This window comes from Monodelphis domestica, chromosome 2 (assembly GCF_027887165.1).
Source record: "Monodelphis domestica isolate mMonDom1 chromosome 2, mMonDom1.pri, whole genome shotgun sequence".
In the NCBI taxonomy this organism is placed as follows: domain Eukaryota; kingdom Metazoa; phylum Chordata; class Mammalia; order Didelphimorphia; family Didelphidae; genus Monodelphis; species Monodelphis domestica.
The window spans coordinates 509,380,029-509,395,700 of NC_077228.1; the positions used below are offsets into that span (position 1 = coordinate 509,380,029).

General features: G+C 46.0%; 1 protein-coding gene and 1 long non-coding RNA gene across 4 annotated transcripts in view; one reads left to right on the forward strand and one right to left on the reverse strand.

The window, feature by feature from the left end:
• ABR (ABR activator of RhoGEF and GTPase) overlaps positions 1 to 15,672 on the forward strand; it is a 301,088-nt gene that overhangs the window by 62,881 nt on the left and 222,535 nt on the right. The window contains exon 1 of one of the 3 annotated variants that reach the window (XM_056819590.1): positions 1,124 to 1,277. The exons of 1 other annotated variant lie outside the window; for it this stretch is intronic. Coding sequence is in view for 1 of the 2 variants with exons in the window: in XM_001364304.4 (XP_001364341.1) it covers positions 11,910 to 11,970 (61 nt within the window). In the remaining variant the exon portion in view is untranslated. Of the gene's footprint in view, positions 1 to 1,123; positions 1,278 to 11,327; positions 11,971 to 15,672 lie in introns of those variants that run through there. One more of the 3 variants, XM_001364304.4, reaches the window with a different exon arrangement.
• On the reverse strand, positions 6,993 to 11,405 carry LOC103106621 (uncharacterized). Its single transcript, XR_463501.3, has 3 exons — positions 11,275 to 11,405; positions 9,096 to 9,159; positions 6,993 to 7,232 (listed from the first exon to the last, which is right to left on the reverse strand). It is a non-coding gene; the product is annotated as an uncharacterized LOC103106621 (long non-coding RNA).

Below are 15,672 nucleotides of genomic sequence, written 5' to 3' on the forward strand. Positions count from 1 at the left end.
ATCATAGTTTTGGAGCTGGAAGGGATCTCAGAGTCCATCTAATTCAATCTCTTCAGCCTGAGGCAATTTCAGTGACTTAGCTAAGGTCTTAACTTGAGCTGAAAGGGATCTCACAGGCCTAGTCTAGTCCAGCACTCTCATTTTACACTGGAACAAAACTGTGCCCCCCAAATGTTTAGGGAATTGTCCAGTGGAGAGATTTGAGCAGTTAGATCTGCTGATTAAGTCCAGTGTCCTTTGTGACTAGATTAGAAGTAAGCTGTTTCATTTTTGTCTTTGTATTTCCAGTGCCTGAAAGTCAGTATTTATTAGGCACCTATTTGTGCCAGCCACAGTGCCCTCAGGCAGCTCCCAGTCTAATGGGAGAGACAATCTGCACACAACCCTTTACAAATCAGATTCCCTTGGGAAATGCTTATGGGTCGATTGAGGGCTGAGTATCTTTTCTCAGCCTCAATTTCTTTTTATTGGACATCCTTCTGCCTCGCCCATTGGAAAGACACCTTCTACTGATACTGCTCCTGGCCCCTGGAACCTTCAGCCTCGTTTGTTACCCAGCAGAGTGCCTGAGGCTTTAGTCTTCTCTCTGAGTTGCTGGGGCGAGGGTGGGAACTCTTATTTAGGAGTAGGGGAGGGTGATGAATGCAGGTAGTCTTGGTGGCACTTCTATAGCTTGACCACCAGGTGGTACCTGGGAGCTCCAGTGTTCTGCATCAGGGGCCCAGGGATCCAAGACTGCGGCTGGAACTTGCTTTAGAGGTCTGGTCCTTAAAGAGACACTGCCACTCTCCGGCCAACTTAAATAAGAAAGGAAAAAGGAAGAAGCGGAGGGAGAAACCCCACTGGCTTCATCATTGCACTCGCTGCCCACTTCTGGGATGCCAGGCCAACCAGAGCTGAAGCCTCCACCCCCACTGCCATCCCTTCTGTTGAAGCCCATCAGGGACAGTGCCAGACTATGCTGGTGGCGTCACAGCTCCCTGTCAAGGAAGGGAGCAAAGAGCTCTGAGCTGGGATGTCACTCGGCAGGACTCTGGCTGAAGGAAGCCGAGGGCAGGGCCAGCCGCAGCAGGAAGGGGCCAGACACGTGCTTGGATGACAACTGAATGCTGGTCCCTGTTTGCAGATGGTCCCTTGCTTTCTACCATCAGCTGGCTGTTCATTCACCTGCTCTGCCCAGAGCCGATAAGAAAGTTGGAGCTGGTTAACTTTCTCTTGGAGGTTGCAGAGCCTCTTCTTCACTGGTCGTCTTCTAAAGTCAGGATGGGGACTTCCTGGTAAGTAAGCTAGAACGGGCTCAGTCCTAGGATAGCACAGTCCTGTCCAGCTCTGATGAAGAGTCTTAGGATTGTTGGCAAGTCACCCATGATGGTTATTTAAACTAGTTGTTTTCTGAGTGAATAGATTAAGATCTTCTACTTAGAGCTGAAGGGATCGTACAGGACATCTAGTCCAACCTTGTCAGTTTTCAGAGAAGAAACTGACTGTGAGAGAGAAGTGACTTGTCCAAGGTCACAGGTAGGATCTAGACTCAGCTTATAGGATCATAGATGGAGCCATTTAGTCTAAGTCTCTTGTTTTTCAAAGGATAAAATTCGGGCTTAGAGAGGCAAGTGGCAGAGGTAGATTTGAGGGCAACAAGACCCTATTAGAGATATGATTGTTCACTCATAACCAGGCCCTCGAACCCACTCACCATGGAAAGAGAAGGGCATCTTTCACCCTATCCTTTTAGGTGGGTCGCATGGGGAAGGGAGAGCCAGTGGTTGGCTAGACCACCTCCTGGTCCTGGTTTCAGAGTGTCTTCTCTCTTCTGGGTCCTAGTGACTAGGGGCTTAGTGCAGTGCCACTTTCTATCCTGCTGATGCTAGAGAGCCCTTCTGATGATTCAGGCTGACTCACAACTTTGTTCCGGGAAGTGAGTAATTAGGGAATATTTTGTATTTATCTTTGCTGCCTCAATCTCCCAAGGAAGGGCAAAGAGGAAAGGAGGGGGAGGGAAGGAAGGGAAGGGAGGAGGGGAGGAGGGAAAAGAGTCAGGTGAAATGAAGAAAACCAAGGACCATTCTTTAGGCCAGGTTGTGGGGCAGAGCACTGGGGATGAAGACAGATGGGGTGATATATAAATGTAGTTTTCTTATGATAACCTGAACCAAATGGAAGGGGAAGAGTGGCCCATCCCCCATTGCCAGACCACTCTAATTTAATTCTCTTTCATCTGTAGGATTGTCCTAGGGGTGACGGCAATGTGCTATTTACTTTGGGCACCCTGATTTTTAATTCCTGCTGAATCATCTGTGCCCTGATGGGACTCCATGTCCTGCCCTGACCCTTCACTCTTTACATTCTCCCATAAAGCTCTTTTCCTATTTGTAGCTGATTTAGCAAAGGGCCAATCCAGACGCTGTTGCTATGTTTGCTTGAATCCCAGCAGTGCTGCCCAGTGACAGTGGGAAGTTGGGTAGCCTTCTCAGCTCAGACTTTTCTCTCTCTCTCTTTGCAGCAGAATTGTGAAGCTGACAGTGAGTTAATTACAGGTCTGTGAAAGGAAGTATGGCTCCTTCTGCTTTCCCAGATCCTAGAATGAGAGTTAGAAGGAAAGCAAACTAGCCGGGCCCCACTCATTCTACAGAGATATTTCATTGAGAGATTAAATATCTTATAAGGACACCACCAGATAACTGGAAGGGACCTCTGAGGCCATCTGCTCCAACCTTCTTATTTTGCAGATGAAGAAACTGAGGTGAAATGATTTGGGAGGTTATAGGTCCAAAGCTTAAAAAATAAACAGGTCAGAATTTAGTTGTCCTGTTGTAAGAACCCAGTGAAGACAGCACCCTACTCCCCTTAGACTCCAAACAACAATTTACCTTAGCATATTTATTAGAGATCAAGCCAAAGTGTAGGAGATTAGGAAGGCTCTCTTTCTGAGGATTTGAATTCAAATCCCACTTCTAGTATTATCTGTGAACTTGAGCAAATCACTTAAATTCTCTTGGTCTCAGTTTTTTCATCAATAAACCAATCAATTATTCAACAAAAAAAATTATTAAACACCTATTATTTTGTGCTAGAGGGAAGCTAGGTGGCAAAGTAGATAAATAGCTGTGCCTGGGATCTGTCTGACTCATTTTCCTCAGTTCAAATCTGACCTCAGACCCTTAGTAGTTGTGTAATCCTGGGCAAGTCACTTAACTCTGTTTGCCTCAGTTCCTCATTTGTAAAATGAACTGGGGAAGAAATTGGCAAAGCACTCCAGTATCTTTGCCAAGAAAACCTCAAATGAGATCCCCAAGAGTCATACACAACTGAAAAACAATTAAACAATTATGGTGTGCTAGGTGCTAGAGATACTAACTGTCCTATTTTACTGATGAGAAAACTGAGGTTGAGGCAAGTAAAGTGATTTATAAGATCATACATTTAAAGCTGTGAAGGGACCTCAGAAGCCATTTAATGTAGTCCTATCATTTATAGATGGGAAGACTGAAGCCCAGAGAGATGATCCCAAGCCACTTAACTTCTCTGAGACTTAGTTTCCTCACATGAAGGTTTGGGACTCTCCCAAATCTATGATGAAGATAATATGTTAAAAACATACTACTGATATTCTGGCCATAGCCACTCCATCCTTCCCTTCCTTTTCCTCTTTGTTAATCACACTGTCTTCTTTCTGGTGGCAGGCCCATTCCCTGACATTCAGAAACCAAACTGTGCACATATGCAAGGGCCAGTACCAGATATTGTTCCCCAGGGGACAAAGCTAGGTGGACAGGTTGGATGCAGAAAGAGAAATGAAGTATCTTACACTTAAACCCAGATGTACAGGATCAGGCTTTAAGGGCTGTGCTTGAGACTGGTCAGTCAGGCGTGTGTTGGAATACACACACCCAGGGACTCTAGCTAGACTGGAGATGAAGCTCACCTTAAGGGAAAGAGGGTGATTGAGTGAGTGGAGGGCTTTGCCCCAGGGCAGATAGATAGGTGACTGCCAGAGTTTCCATGGAATGAAAGAATAAACTAGGAAAACAGTGACTACAATAACAGCAGTACAGTTAAGACAAACTACTCTGAAAGCTGTAGGAACTCTGATCGGCAGAATGACCTGCCAGAGTTCCAGAGGACTGATACCCACCTTCTCTCTCTTCTTCTTGCCTCCCATCCATATGTATGTATATACACATATATATGAAGCATGATTATCCACCTCTTGACAGAGAGATGATAGACTCAGAGAGAAGAGATATATAAAAATAAAATAGGTGCTTAATTAATATTTATTGAATAATTGATTGGTTTGTAGATGAGGAAACTCAGACCCAGAGAATTTAAATGATTTGCCTAAGGCCACCTAGGGAATATTGAAGATGGGTTTTGACCTTATCCTCCAATTTCAGAATCTTCTTTATATTTTCATATCCTCTCTCTGGGTCTATTACATATATATACATAGAGAGAGGGGGGGGGAGTTATAGATCTTATATATATATATCTGCTCTCTGAGTCCAAATCACCTCCCAGTCTGGAGATAGATAGCATGTTTCATATATAAATATATATGTGTGTGTTCACACATGTATATATGCACATACACATATATTATGGGGGAGGCAGGAGGAAGAGAATGTGGATCTGAAAATAAAATAAAATATATTAAAAAAAGAAATGAAAGGTCAGAAGGGCAGCACCCAAGCAGATGGAGGATATGGGCTGCCTCACCCCTAGCCATTAAGCCTTGGGCTTTCTTAACTGATGTTTGCTGAATTGAATTAAATTGATCCAATGATTTGAGGATGGACAGAAGAGTACACTGAGCAGAAATCAGGGCAGCTTCACTGCTGCTCTGACATATTGAAGCTGATATCTACTCCAAGTCATGGTTCTCTGGGTTTGTGGATGAGAAGCATCTTTAACTCCTCCTCCGGGCAGAAGGTCATGTCTGACCCAGACTCCGTGGGCCCCAGAGTGCTTTATTGTTACATGTTGGTACCCTTTGATGATAGGACCGTAAACCTGGAGTTGGAAGGGACTCTGCAGGCCATCAAATACAACCCTTTCGTTTTATAGATGGGGAAACTGAGGTCCAGAGAAAATGAAGTGACTTGTCATATAGGTCACTCAGATAGTGTCAGTGGCAGAACTTCACACCCAGGTTCTTGGGCCCCAAAGTAGCCCTTTTTCTGTTGTACACCTTTCCTCTCCTATCACAGTAATACTATGACAAGCACATAATTTATTAACCACCATAAAATGACATAATTTATTAACCACCATAAAATGATGAGGATTGGGCCTCTGGCTTCTGAAGTCCCTTTTCAGCTCTTTAGTCAATGAAACTCTGAACCTATGGAGGAAAGCTGTGTGAATTAGGGCATCATGGTTCTTTCCTTTCTGGCTTCTGGGACCAAAAGGCCTATAGGCATGATCTGGGCTGATGCTTCCTTCAGGGTCTTCATATTCCTCCTCACTGTTCCAAGGTCCATACTCTTGGGTCTATAGCTCCAGTGCAGAGCAAGCCAGGGATGAAGCATCTCCTTGAAGGAGAAAGGGCTCTAGGGGTGAAGAGAACCTTGAAGGATGTTCATCATAGGATTATAGTCCAAGAGCTGGACAGGACCCCAAAGGCCATTGAATTGAACCCCCTGGTTAAAAAAAAATTAATGACGTCTTTTCACCAAAATTTCTTGATATTCCTCCCTTTTTCTTTTCCCTTCCCAAAAAGCCACCCCATATAACTAAGAATATTTTAAAATACTAGAACAGAAAAAGGAATAAAATCAGCAGAACTTACCAATATATTACAAAGCTCTGAAAATATGTGCATTATTCCTTCCATGTTGGTGGACCTCCCACCTCTGTACAGGGTTGGCTTGGGATGGGAGTGTCTTCTCAATCTCTTCTTTGGAATCATGTTTGTTCTTTGTAATTTTGAAATAGTCACTTTTCATTATGAGTGTATGTATGTATGTTGGGGTTCTACCTTTTTACACTATTATAGTCATTCTGTATAGGGCAGTTAGGTGGCACAGTAGACAGAGAGAGTGCCAGGCCTGGAATCAGGGAGACTCATTTTCCTGAGTTCAAATCTGGCCTCAGATACTCACTAGTTGTGTGACCCTGAGTAAGTCACTTAACTGTATTTACCTCAGTTTCATCTATAAAATGAACCAGAAAAGGAAATGGTAAATCACTTCAGGATCTTGGCTGAGGAGACCCCAAATGGGGTCACAAAGAATGAGACACAGTTGAACAAGTCATTCTGTATAGTTATTTTCTTAAAGACTTTGCTTGCTTCACTCAGCATTAGTTCACATATCAATTCATAGTCATTATATCTTATTACAGAGTAATATTCCACTTCATTCATGTACCACAGTCGGTTCAGCCATTCCCCAGGTGATGGGAATCTATTTGGTTTCCAATTCCTTGCTATGACAAAAAGTGAATATTTTGGCACCTATGGAGACTTTCTCCTTATCACTGACTTCTTGAAGTATTAGCCTCGTAAGTGGGATCTCTGGGTCAAAGAGAATGGATATTTAGTCACTGTTTGCATGATTCTAAATTACTTTCCAAAATGGTTGTGCTAATTCACAGCTCCACCAACAGGGTACTAAACGTGCCTACCTTTCCGTAGCCCCTTCAACATTGAATATTCCCATCTTTGCCAATTCGCAGGGCATGAGATGAAACCTTAGGCTAACTCCCAGAAAGACTGAGTGACCCAAGGACACATAGGCGACTGTCAGCAGCAGAGCTGGATTTAAATCCAGATCCTCTCACTCCAGAACCATTCTTCCTACCCTGGAATGCTGCCTTTCTTGTTTCACACCTCGTGAAAGAAGAAGAGAACAGTATAGGGAACTGGAAAGGATGCTGGATCTGGATTCAGAGGACCCTGGATCCGCTCCCAGCTTCTTAACACATGTGTGACCTTTGGCAAGTCACTTAACTTTGAGTCTCAAGTGTTTGGGTGGGAAGGAAGGGAGAGTGGAAGAGGTAGCCTTTTAGGTACCTTCCAGCCCTTACCCAGTGATCCTGGATAAAGTGGGATAAGGTCAGAAGGGTTGTGGTGACTGCTGCTCCTCATACTTAGTGAATAGGATTGTTTATTCATTCATAGGTCTCCAAAAAGCTTTCAGTCCAGTGGTCTTTGACAACTGCTGTTTGCTGCCCCTCTTCCTGGCTCTTTGTTTCTCTGCTCTCCAGGATACAGTTTGGAAGTAGGAGGTCTATATCAGTAGCAGGGGGTGGACAGGAAGAGATTGAGAAAATGAACAAATTGTCAGCCCTAAGGAGGGAAATCATAGCATTTTATCTTGAAAACTGCCAGAGGAGCTGTACAAGCTAGTGCGGAAATGCATGCAAATGTGTGTGGCTCCTAGGTGGGTAGATCTCTTGCCTCTTACTGTTCCATAGACTTGGATGTGGCCTTTGGGAGAAACTTCAGGTCACAGAAAATAGAAGCAAAGGTAGCTTTGTGTTCTCTGAATTAGACAGCCTCATCCCTAGGTTGGTGTCTGGGGAGGAATCCAGATCAGGTGACAACACTCTTTATGAGCAGGACAGGAAATGACAGGATTTGGGGCTGGAAGACCCAATTTCAAATCCTGCTTCTACTGCTTGTTTCTTGTGTGTCTGTATACCTCAGGGATATGTAATTAGAAATTACACACAATTCTACAGGGGAGAGGGCTGGGCTACATGACTTCCAGGGTTCCTTATGGCTCTAAATCTCTACTCCTATGAGGGATGATAGGTGAGCCTGGACCATGCTCATGTTTCTCATGCAGAGAAAGTTATACAGGATTTGGAGTGGAAAGACCTTGGGCAAGTCACTCCCCCATCTCTGGGTCTCAGTTTCCTCTGGCAAACGAGGTTGGCCTAGATAAACTGCCAGATATATACTCTTTTCCACCACCTCCACCCCCATGCCCCACTGGAAATGGGGGACAAGGAGAAAGTGTATAGTGATGGAGAAGATTCATCCATTGACTTCAAGAGGCTCTGTTTTGAGGGGCCAGTTTTAAGGAGAGACTTCTTTCCTTCTCCTTTAATTCTGCCTCTCCCCTCTCCCGTGAGTGCCTCTCTTCTTCCCTCCCTTCCTCCTCTCCTCACTGTCTCCTCTAGGAGACTGTTTGGTCCCTTTCCCATAGTGACTCTATTTCTGGAGCTGCTCCTAGGAGATGCACTCCTCCTCCCTTCCTGCCAACACTCCAGGTGCTATTGAAGGGATTTTTTTGGTGCCTGCCTTGGCATTTCTCATCTCTGCAAGCCAGGGCTGGGTGGAATGGCAACAAAGGAGTGGGACTGGACAAATAAGTGGCTAAAACCTGGAGACATAGGAGAGAGGGGAGGAAGGAAAGCTGGGTGGAGCCCAGGGAGGGTTCTCAGAGTCAGCCTCTTGTTAAAAAATAACAAAAAAGGTCCATGATAGCCTTCCCACATCCCCAGCTAGACTTAATCTCTGAGCTCACAGCTCCAAAGATCATGGCTGGCCCTTGTGACCACTAGGGAAGCTCAAGGGCCATCTAGCTTAGATTCTACTGCCCTTTATTCTGACTGGACCTGGGGCTTTTCTGATCAAGAACCTAGTACCATGATTTGAGGGTCCATTTCTCTAAAAAAAATTTTTTTTAAATTGTGATTCTAACAATTATCACCCCCCCCCCCAAAAGAAAGAAACAAAAAAAAATAATCACCAAACACAAATACTTTAAGATACAAAGAACGGGGAAGGATATAGCAAAAACTGAACTTCTGCCAAATAATAGTGGTTTTTTAAAAAAGAAATATATATATTAGAGGGCATTTCTCTCCTTAAGATGATCAAATTTTATCTGACACTACAAAATCTAACTTAGATGGTGATCCCCTCCTTATCTCCAAACAACTTCCTTTCTTTTCTCTGCTTCCAATCTTAAGCAGCATGCCTAAGTGCCTACTATGTGACAGGCACTGTAATAATTACTGGGGATACTAATGTCAATGGAATGTTGGCCATTTACCCAATAAATGAAGGTTGATTATGGGAAGGAGAAGAGATAACAACTTGGAGAAATAGGGAAGGCATCTTAAATCAGGGAGTACTTTACCTTTTTTGGGTGGGGGTTATCTTGTTGGACTCTGGTCAGAGGTCACCAAACATGAATAAAGTACCTATAGGACATAGAGAATTTGGGTCATATTTGATCTTTGTGTTCTGTTCTTCCATCAGTCAGGCAACATTTATTAAATGCCTGCTATGTGCCAGAGCAGCCTGGTGGCACAGTGGATAGAGCACCAATCCTGGAGTCAGGAAGACTTATCTTCTCTAGTTCAAATCTGACCTGAGACACTTACTAGCTATATGAACTTGTGGAAGGCACTTAACCCTGTTGTTTGCCTCAGTTTCCTTATATGTCAAATGAGCTGGAGGAGGAGATGCCAAACCACTCCTGTGTCTTTGTCAAGAAAACCTCCTAGATGTTATTAGACATTAGATATTAGTTCATGAAGAGTTGGATGCTATTGAACAACAGTAATGTAGGCAAAGCCACTGGCCAAAAAGGAAGCCATTCCTGCCTAGGGTGTGTGTGGGGTGGGGTTATTCAACCAGAGATGAGATCTAGGAGGAGCCTGGCTGAGTAGAAAGAACATTGGAATAGAGAACAGGGAAGAGGATAAGCTTTTGTTAAGCACCATACAAATATCTCACCCCATACCCATGGAAGTAAATGCTAATATTAACCCCATTTTACAATTGAGGAAACAGAGTCAGAAGTGAAGTAACTTGCCAGGGTCACACAACTACTAAGTAACTGAAGGTTGATTTATGGGGCTGTTGTGAGGCTTAAATGGGAAACTTTGTAAATCTTAAAAGTGCTCTATAAATGCTAGTTACTGTTATTACTATCTTTTGTCTTTGCATCCTCAAGTGCTTACAATACCTGGCATATGGTAGGTGCTTTTTAAGTGCTGGATGACAGGATAATTGGGAAAAGAGGAGGATGTAGAGTGGGGTAAGCTTATTTATTTATTTTTTAAATTTAAACCTAGCTTGTGATATCATTGATGTAGGGAAGAAACTTCCTCTACCACAGCAGATGGACAACTGCCATAATTTGTGTCTTAAAGTTGTTTAGAGGCATTGAGAGCTTAAGTGACTTGCCCAGGGCCATACTGAATCAGAACTTGAATTTAGGTCTTCTAGGCTTTTTTTTTTAACCTTTACTTTCAGTCTTAGAATCAATACTATGTATCAGTTCTAAGGCAGAAGAGAGATAAGGGCTAGGCAGTGAAGGTTAAATGATCTGCCCAAAGTCATACAACTAGAAAGTTTCTGAGACTAGATTTGAATCCAGGACCTCCCAACTCCAGGCCTTGAGCTGCATCCACAGAGCCATTTAGTAGCCTTGTGATCTTCCTGGCTTTAAGGCCATTCCTCTGTCCTATCAGTGAATGAACCCAAGGATTACTTCAAGCCAAGGGGAGTCTTATTTTTTTAACCCTTACCTTCCATCTTAAAATCAATACTGTGTATTGGTTCCAAGGCAGAAGTACAGTAAGGGCTGGGCTATGGTGGTGAAGTGACTTTCAGGGTCTCAGGAAGTATCTGAGGTCAAATTTGAACCCAGGACTTTCCATCTCTAAGCTTGGCTTTCAATACACTGAACCCACCTAGCTGACTGACCAAATTGGCAGTTGCCATCTTGGTCCTCCACCCCCAGAAAGGGTAGGTCTGGGAGCCCTGCTGGGGTAGGGTGAATTGTGTAACACCCCCTCCCCCCATCCCCAGGAAAACTGGACTTGCCCCCGGGCTTCAGTGTGTTGGGATGCTACAGACCAAGCTGTCCTCCTGGGCCTCCTCCTAGATCTGAGAAGGAATTCTACATAGTGGCAGTAACAGCCACTGATAGTAATTCCCCTGGAGGTTAAGCTTGGACTTCTGGGAGGGCAGGTATCCCGCTGGCTGGAATGCAGAGAACTCATGGTTACTACCTGAGCCTTAATCAAGTCCTTTAGTCTCCCCTGGCCTTAGTTTCTTCTGTAAAATGAGTGTTGGATTAGATGGCCACTGAGGTTTTTTCCATCTCCAGATCTAGAAATCAGCTAATTTTCCTGAGCCTCAGTTTCCCTCTCTGTGAAATGAGGGGGTTGGTCCCTTCCGGCTCCAGATCTGGGATCCTATGACAATCCACGCGCTTCGGCACAGATGATCTCACCGCCCCACATTTCACCCCATTCACCACCCCCACTGCAGGCTTTCCGAATTAAGACATTTTTTTTATGCACCTAATTTAGGATGGGGGCGATTGAGGCCCCGCTGCTGCTGCTGCTTCAGCAGTAGTCCCAAGGCTCCCTCTCCGCAGAGGATAGCCAGCCTCTCTCCATGCCTCCCCTCGTCCCCCGGCTCCGCGGCTAGCTCACGGCTTGGCGGCGTACCCCTGGCCCTCCAGCTGCGGAGACGCGCCCCCCAGCCCTCCTCCCCTCACGGCTGGGGGCGGGGCCGAGCCTCGCTGCGATTGGCCGCTGGCCGCCTCCCCCCCACCCCCCCCTTTCTTGGAACACAGCACAGCCCCCGGGAAGTTGCCAGTCCCTGGGCCAGCAGCGCTACGCGGCGCGGCGCGTCTGCTTCTGGGGAACCGCAGCTGGAACCGGGGCAGGCAGCAGCAGCCGCGACCAACACCGCACGGATCGGGCGCGCTCGGGGCTAGCCGTGGGGCCCGCGGGGCCGTCCTCCGCCTCGCTCCTCCCTGCTACCTGTTTGCCGGCCTCTCCCCCGCCCCTGGTGGTAACTTCTGCTTCCTCGGCTGCTCTCCCTCCCTCCTCCCCATCTCTCCATCCCTCCCACCCTCCTCCCTCCCTCCTTTGTTGTGCAATGAGGGTCGGGTTTCCGATCTGACGGAGCCGAGCGAGCGCAGCGGGGCATGGAGCCGCTCAGCCACCGGGGCCTGCCGCGCCTCTCCTGGATCGACACCCTCTACAGCAGTACGTGCTCGCGCCTGGAGGGAAGGGAGAGAGGGAGGTCAAGGCTATATGGCCTCGGCTCCCTGTTGGGAGCTCGCTCTGGGCGGGAAGTCTGCAGCCGGGGGCGGGGGAGGTGCGGGCCAGCTGGGCTGCTGGGGGCGGGGGCGTAGGTGAGTCTGGGTTCCGAGCGGTGGGTGTGCAGGTAGTCTGCCGCTCCCTCCTCCCTACCTGTTGTGTAATCCAACCCTGGGAAGGACGGAGGATGGGGGTGTGTGTGTGGGGGGTATGGGAGAGGGCTCTGAGTAGGATTAACATAGCACCTTCTGGCCTCGGTAGCTGCACCTGGCGGCACCTGCCCCTCTTGATACCAGCTGCTACTGCTGCCCTCTTTTCCCTTCCCCTCCCCTGCTGACTGAGCTCGCCCATCGCTTGCATCTCCAGCATCCTGGGGGTGGAAGTTGGGGGGGGGGGTTGTGAAAGGGAGTTAATAGACGTGAGGGGTTGGGCTGTGCTATCTTGGGGAGCAACTGGGGTTACCATGCTGAAAATCCACAGAGCTCTGTAATCATCCCTTGCCAGTCCCTTCTCCCTCCTCCATCCTCAGCTCTCCCACAAATTCTATTTCATGGATCTTCACCCACTCTCCACAAAATAGTCATCTGGGGTCATGTGACTACAGGCCTGCTGATTCGGTGGTCTGTGTCCCCACTGGATAGCTTAGAAATTAGGGGTGTTTATAGGCCTAGTAACCTCACCTGTCCGTTTCACTATAATGAAGAGACGAAGATCCAGGTATTTGACATAAATTTCCTCCTTATGTCTTTCCTCTCTAACTCTACCCCTTTCTCTATGAGGCTTTGCTCAGAATCCACTTATTTTCTACAACTCCCCTCCTCCCTTCCCCCCTTATGCATCTTAAACCTGCAGGATCACTAAAGCCTCTTGGGCCTGGAGCAGACAACCTTTTTTGAATGGCTTGGTCAGTAGTTATTTACCTGGATCCGTGGACCATTCAGAAAGGTCCATGAACTTGATTGGGAAGCAAAAATGGCATTTTTGTTTTCATTTATCAACTGAAATTGAGCATTTCTGTTAGCTGTTTAAAAGCATTTATTCTAAGAAAAGGCTCATAGGCTTCACTAGATTGCCAAAAGGGTCTGTGATACAAAAAAGATAGTGAATCCCTGGGCTAGATTGTAGCAGGAACATTGGAATGGGGTGAGGAGGAAAGACTTTGGAAGGGAGAATGATCCTAACCTCCCTAACAGCATTTTTCCTAGGTGGGAGTAGATGCTTTTGGTGTCCTCTTCCCTGATTCCTTGCAGTGACTAAGATACACATCCTGACCTCTGCATCCCCTTGGACTCCTGTTCTTCATCTTTCCCTGCTTCCTCTGCTTTCTTCCTCCTCCCACTCTATTCCTTGATGTCTCATTCTGATTCATTTTCTCTACATCAAAGGAGCAAAGCAGGGTCCCCAGGGTGGCCATCCTGTGCCAAACCTTCAACTCCATCTGCTCTGGCCTCCTCTCCTGATAGTGGCCTGTACCACAATGCCATGGGATGAAGGTCAGAGCCTGCAGCCATTTGGATGTGCATTCACTCACAGGCACACATCTGTTCAGGCCCCTACAGCTGATCAGCTCCAAACCCCACAGAGAAAGGACTGGTGACTGCCTCTTAGAGGTGATGGTCAAAGCACTAACAATGACAGGGTTTCATTTCCAATGTTCCTGGATGTTTCTAGCTTTTTGCACATCTGGCACTGATTGCCTTTCTTTCTCCTAGGTGAGGAATTGGGGGAGAGAGCTGTTTATGGCTTCCCCTTGGCTGCCCTATGAGAGCCTTTCTGAGATTTCCTAATTTGAATGGAAGCCAGGGGTCCAGGGTATTCAAGTACTAGATCTGCCACCATGTATAACATTTCATAAGTCAATTCCTTGATAATAATGATTATAATAATGATTATTGGCATTTATATAGGCTAGTGCCAGGCACTGTATTAAGTGTTGTACTTTTTTTTAACTCTTTCCATCTTAGAATCAATACTGTGTATTGGTTCTAAGGCAGAAGAGTGGTAAAGGCTAGGCAATGGGGGTTAAGTGACTTGCCCAGGGTCATCTAGCTAAGAAATGTCTGAGGCCAGATTTGAACCCAGGACCTTCTGTCTCTAGGCCTGGCTCTCAATCCCCTGAGCCACCTATCTACCCCTAAGTTTTTACATTTGATTCTCACAACAACCCTGGGAAGAAGGTGCTATTTTCCCCATTTTGCTGTTGAGGAAACTAAGGCAGGCAGGTGCAGTGACTTGTCCAGGATTACAGAGCTATAAAGTATCTGAAGTAAAATTTGAACTTGGGGCTTCCTGACTCTAAGCCTAGTACTCTATTCACTGAGTCACCTAGCTCCCTCTCTGCACCCCAGTTTCCAGATCTTTAAGGAAAGGGGGTTGGACTAGATCAGAAATTCTTTAACCTTGTGCCATGGACCCTTTTGGCAACTTATATAGCCCTTCTCAGACTAATGTTTTTAAATGTATTAAATAAAATATATAGGATTATAAAAGAAACTAATTACATTGAAATAATTATCAAAATATTTTTTCAGAAAGTTCATGGACCTTCATATTAAGTATCCGTAGACTAGTCAATCTCTCTCACCTCTGACATTCTTTGGCTTCTACTGGGTACATATTAAGTAAGGGAAGCAAAGTTCCGGGTGTGACACAGGAAATAAGGGACTAAGATGAAGGTGGGCCCAGGGGAGAAGAAGCTCTGGAAAGCACTTTTGTCTATCCCGATATGAGGGTTTAGCATTACCTGCAAAGTTGTTAGACTTCTCCTCTGGCTGCAGTTCCCTGACCCCTAGAGGCCTCTGATTTGGGGCTTTCAGAACAAGGGCTATCCCCAAACAGAGAGCAAGAATGGGAACTTGGCGGGCTGTCCTTCCTAGCTCTACTTCCTTGGCAAGCATGGGGCAGGATTCTTTACATGTGCCAAGGAAGGCCTTGTGTGATTTGTCTATTAACTAGCCCCATGTCTTGCATGGTGACTTTGGGGCCAGCCCCTAGACTTTAGAGGAAGCATGGGGTAGTAAAAAGACCTTTGGGTTTGAAGTCCAGGAACCTGGGTTCAAATCCTGCTTAAGATACTTATTAACTGAGGGCAGCTAAGGTGGCTCAGTGGATTGAAAGCCAAGCTTAGAGATGGGAGGCCCTGGATTCAAATCTGGCCTCAGACACTTTCTAGCTGTGTGACCCGGGCAAGTCACTTAACCCCCATTGCCTAGCCCTTGCCATTCTTCTGCCTTGGAACCAGTACATAGTATTAATTCTAAGATGGAAGATAAGAGTTTAAAAAGAAAAAAAAAAGGTACTTATCAGCTGTATATGCCTGTCCACGTCACCTTAACCACTCTATTCCTCAGTTTCCTTATCTGCAATGAGAAGTCAGATTCAGTGATCTGTGAGATCCCTTCTGCCTATACTTATTAATCAGTGACTTCTGGGCTCTAGTTTCCTCTGTAAAATGAGATGGTTGGGCTATATTTCCTTAGTTCCCCTTCCATCTCTAATGTTCTGTGTTCCTAGGAGGCTCAACACTGAGAGATAGACTGGGGGTTGACCCAAGGGAAAATCTGTTTCTCATTTCTAAAATTGCTTCCTTGAAGGCAACATCAGCCTCTGTGCCCTCCGTATTATGCTTTTCACACAAGGCTTTTTGGG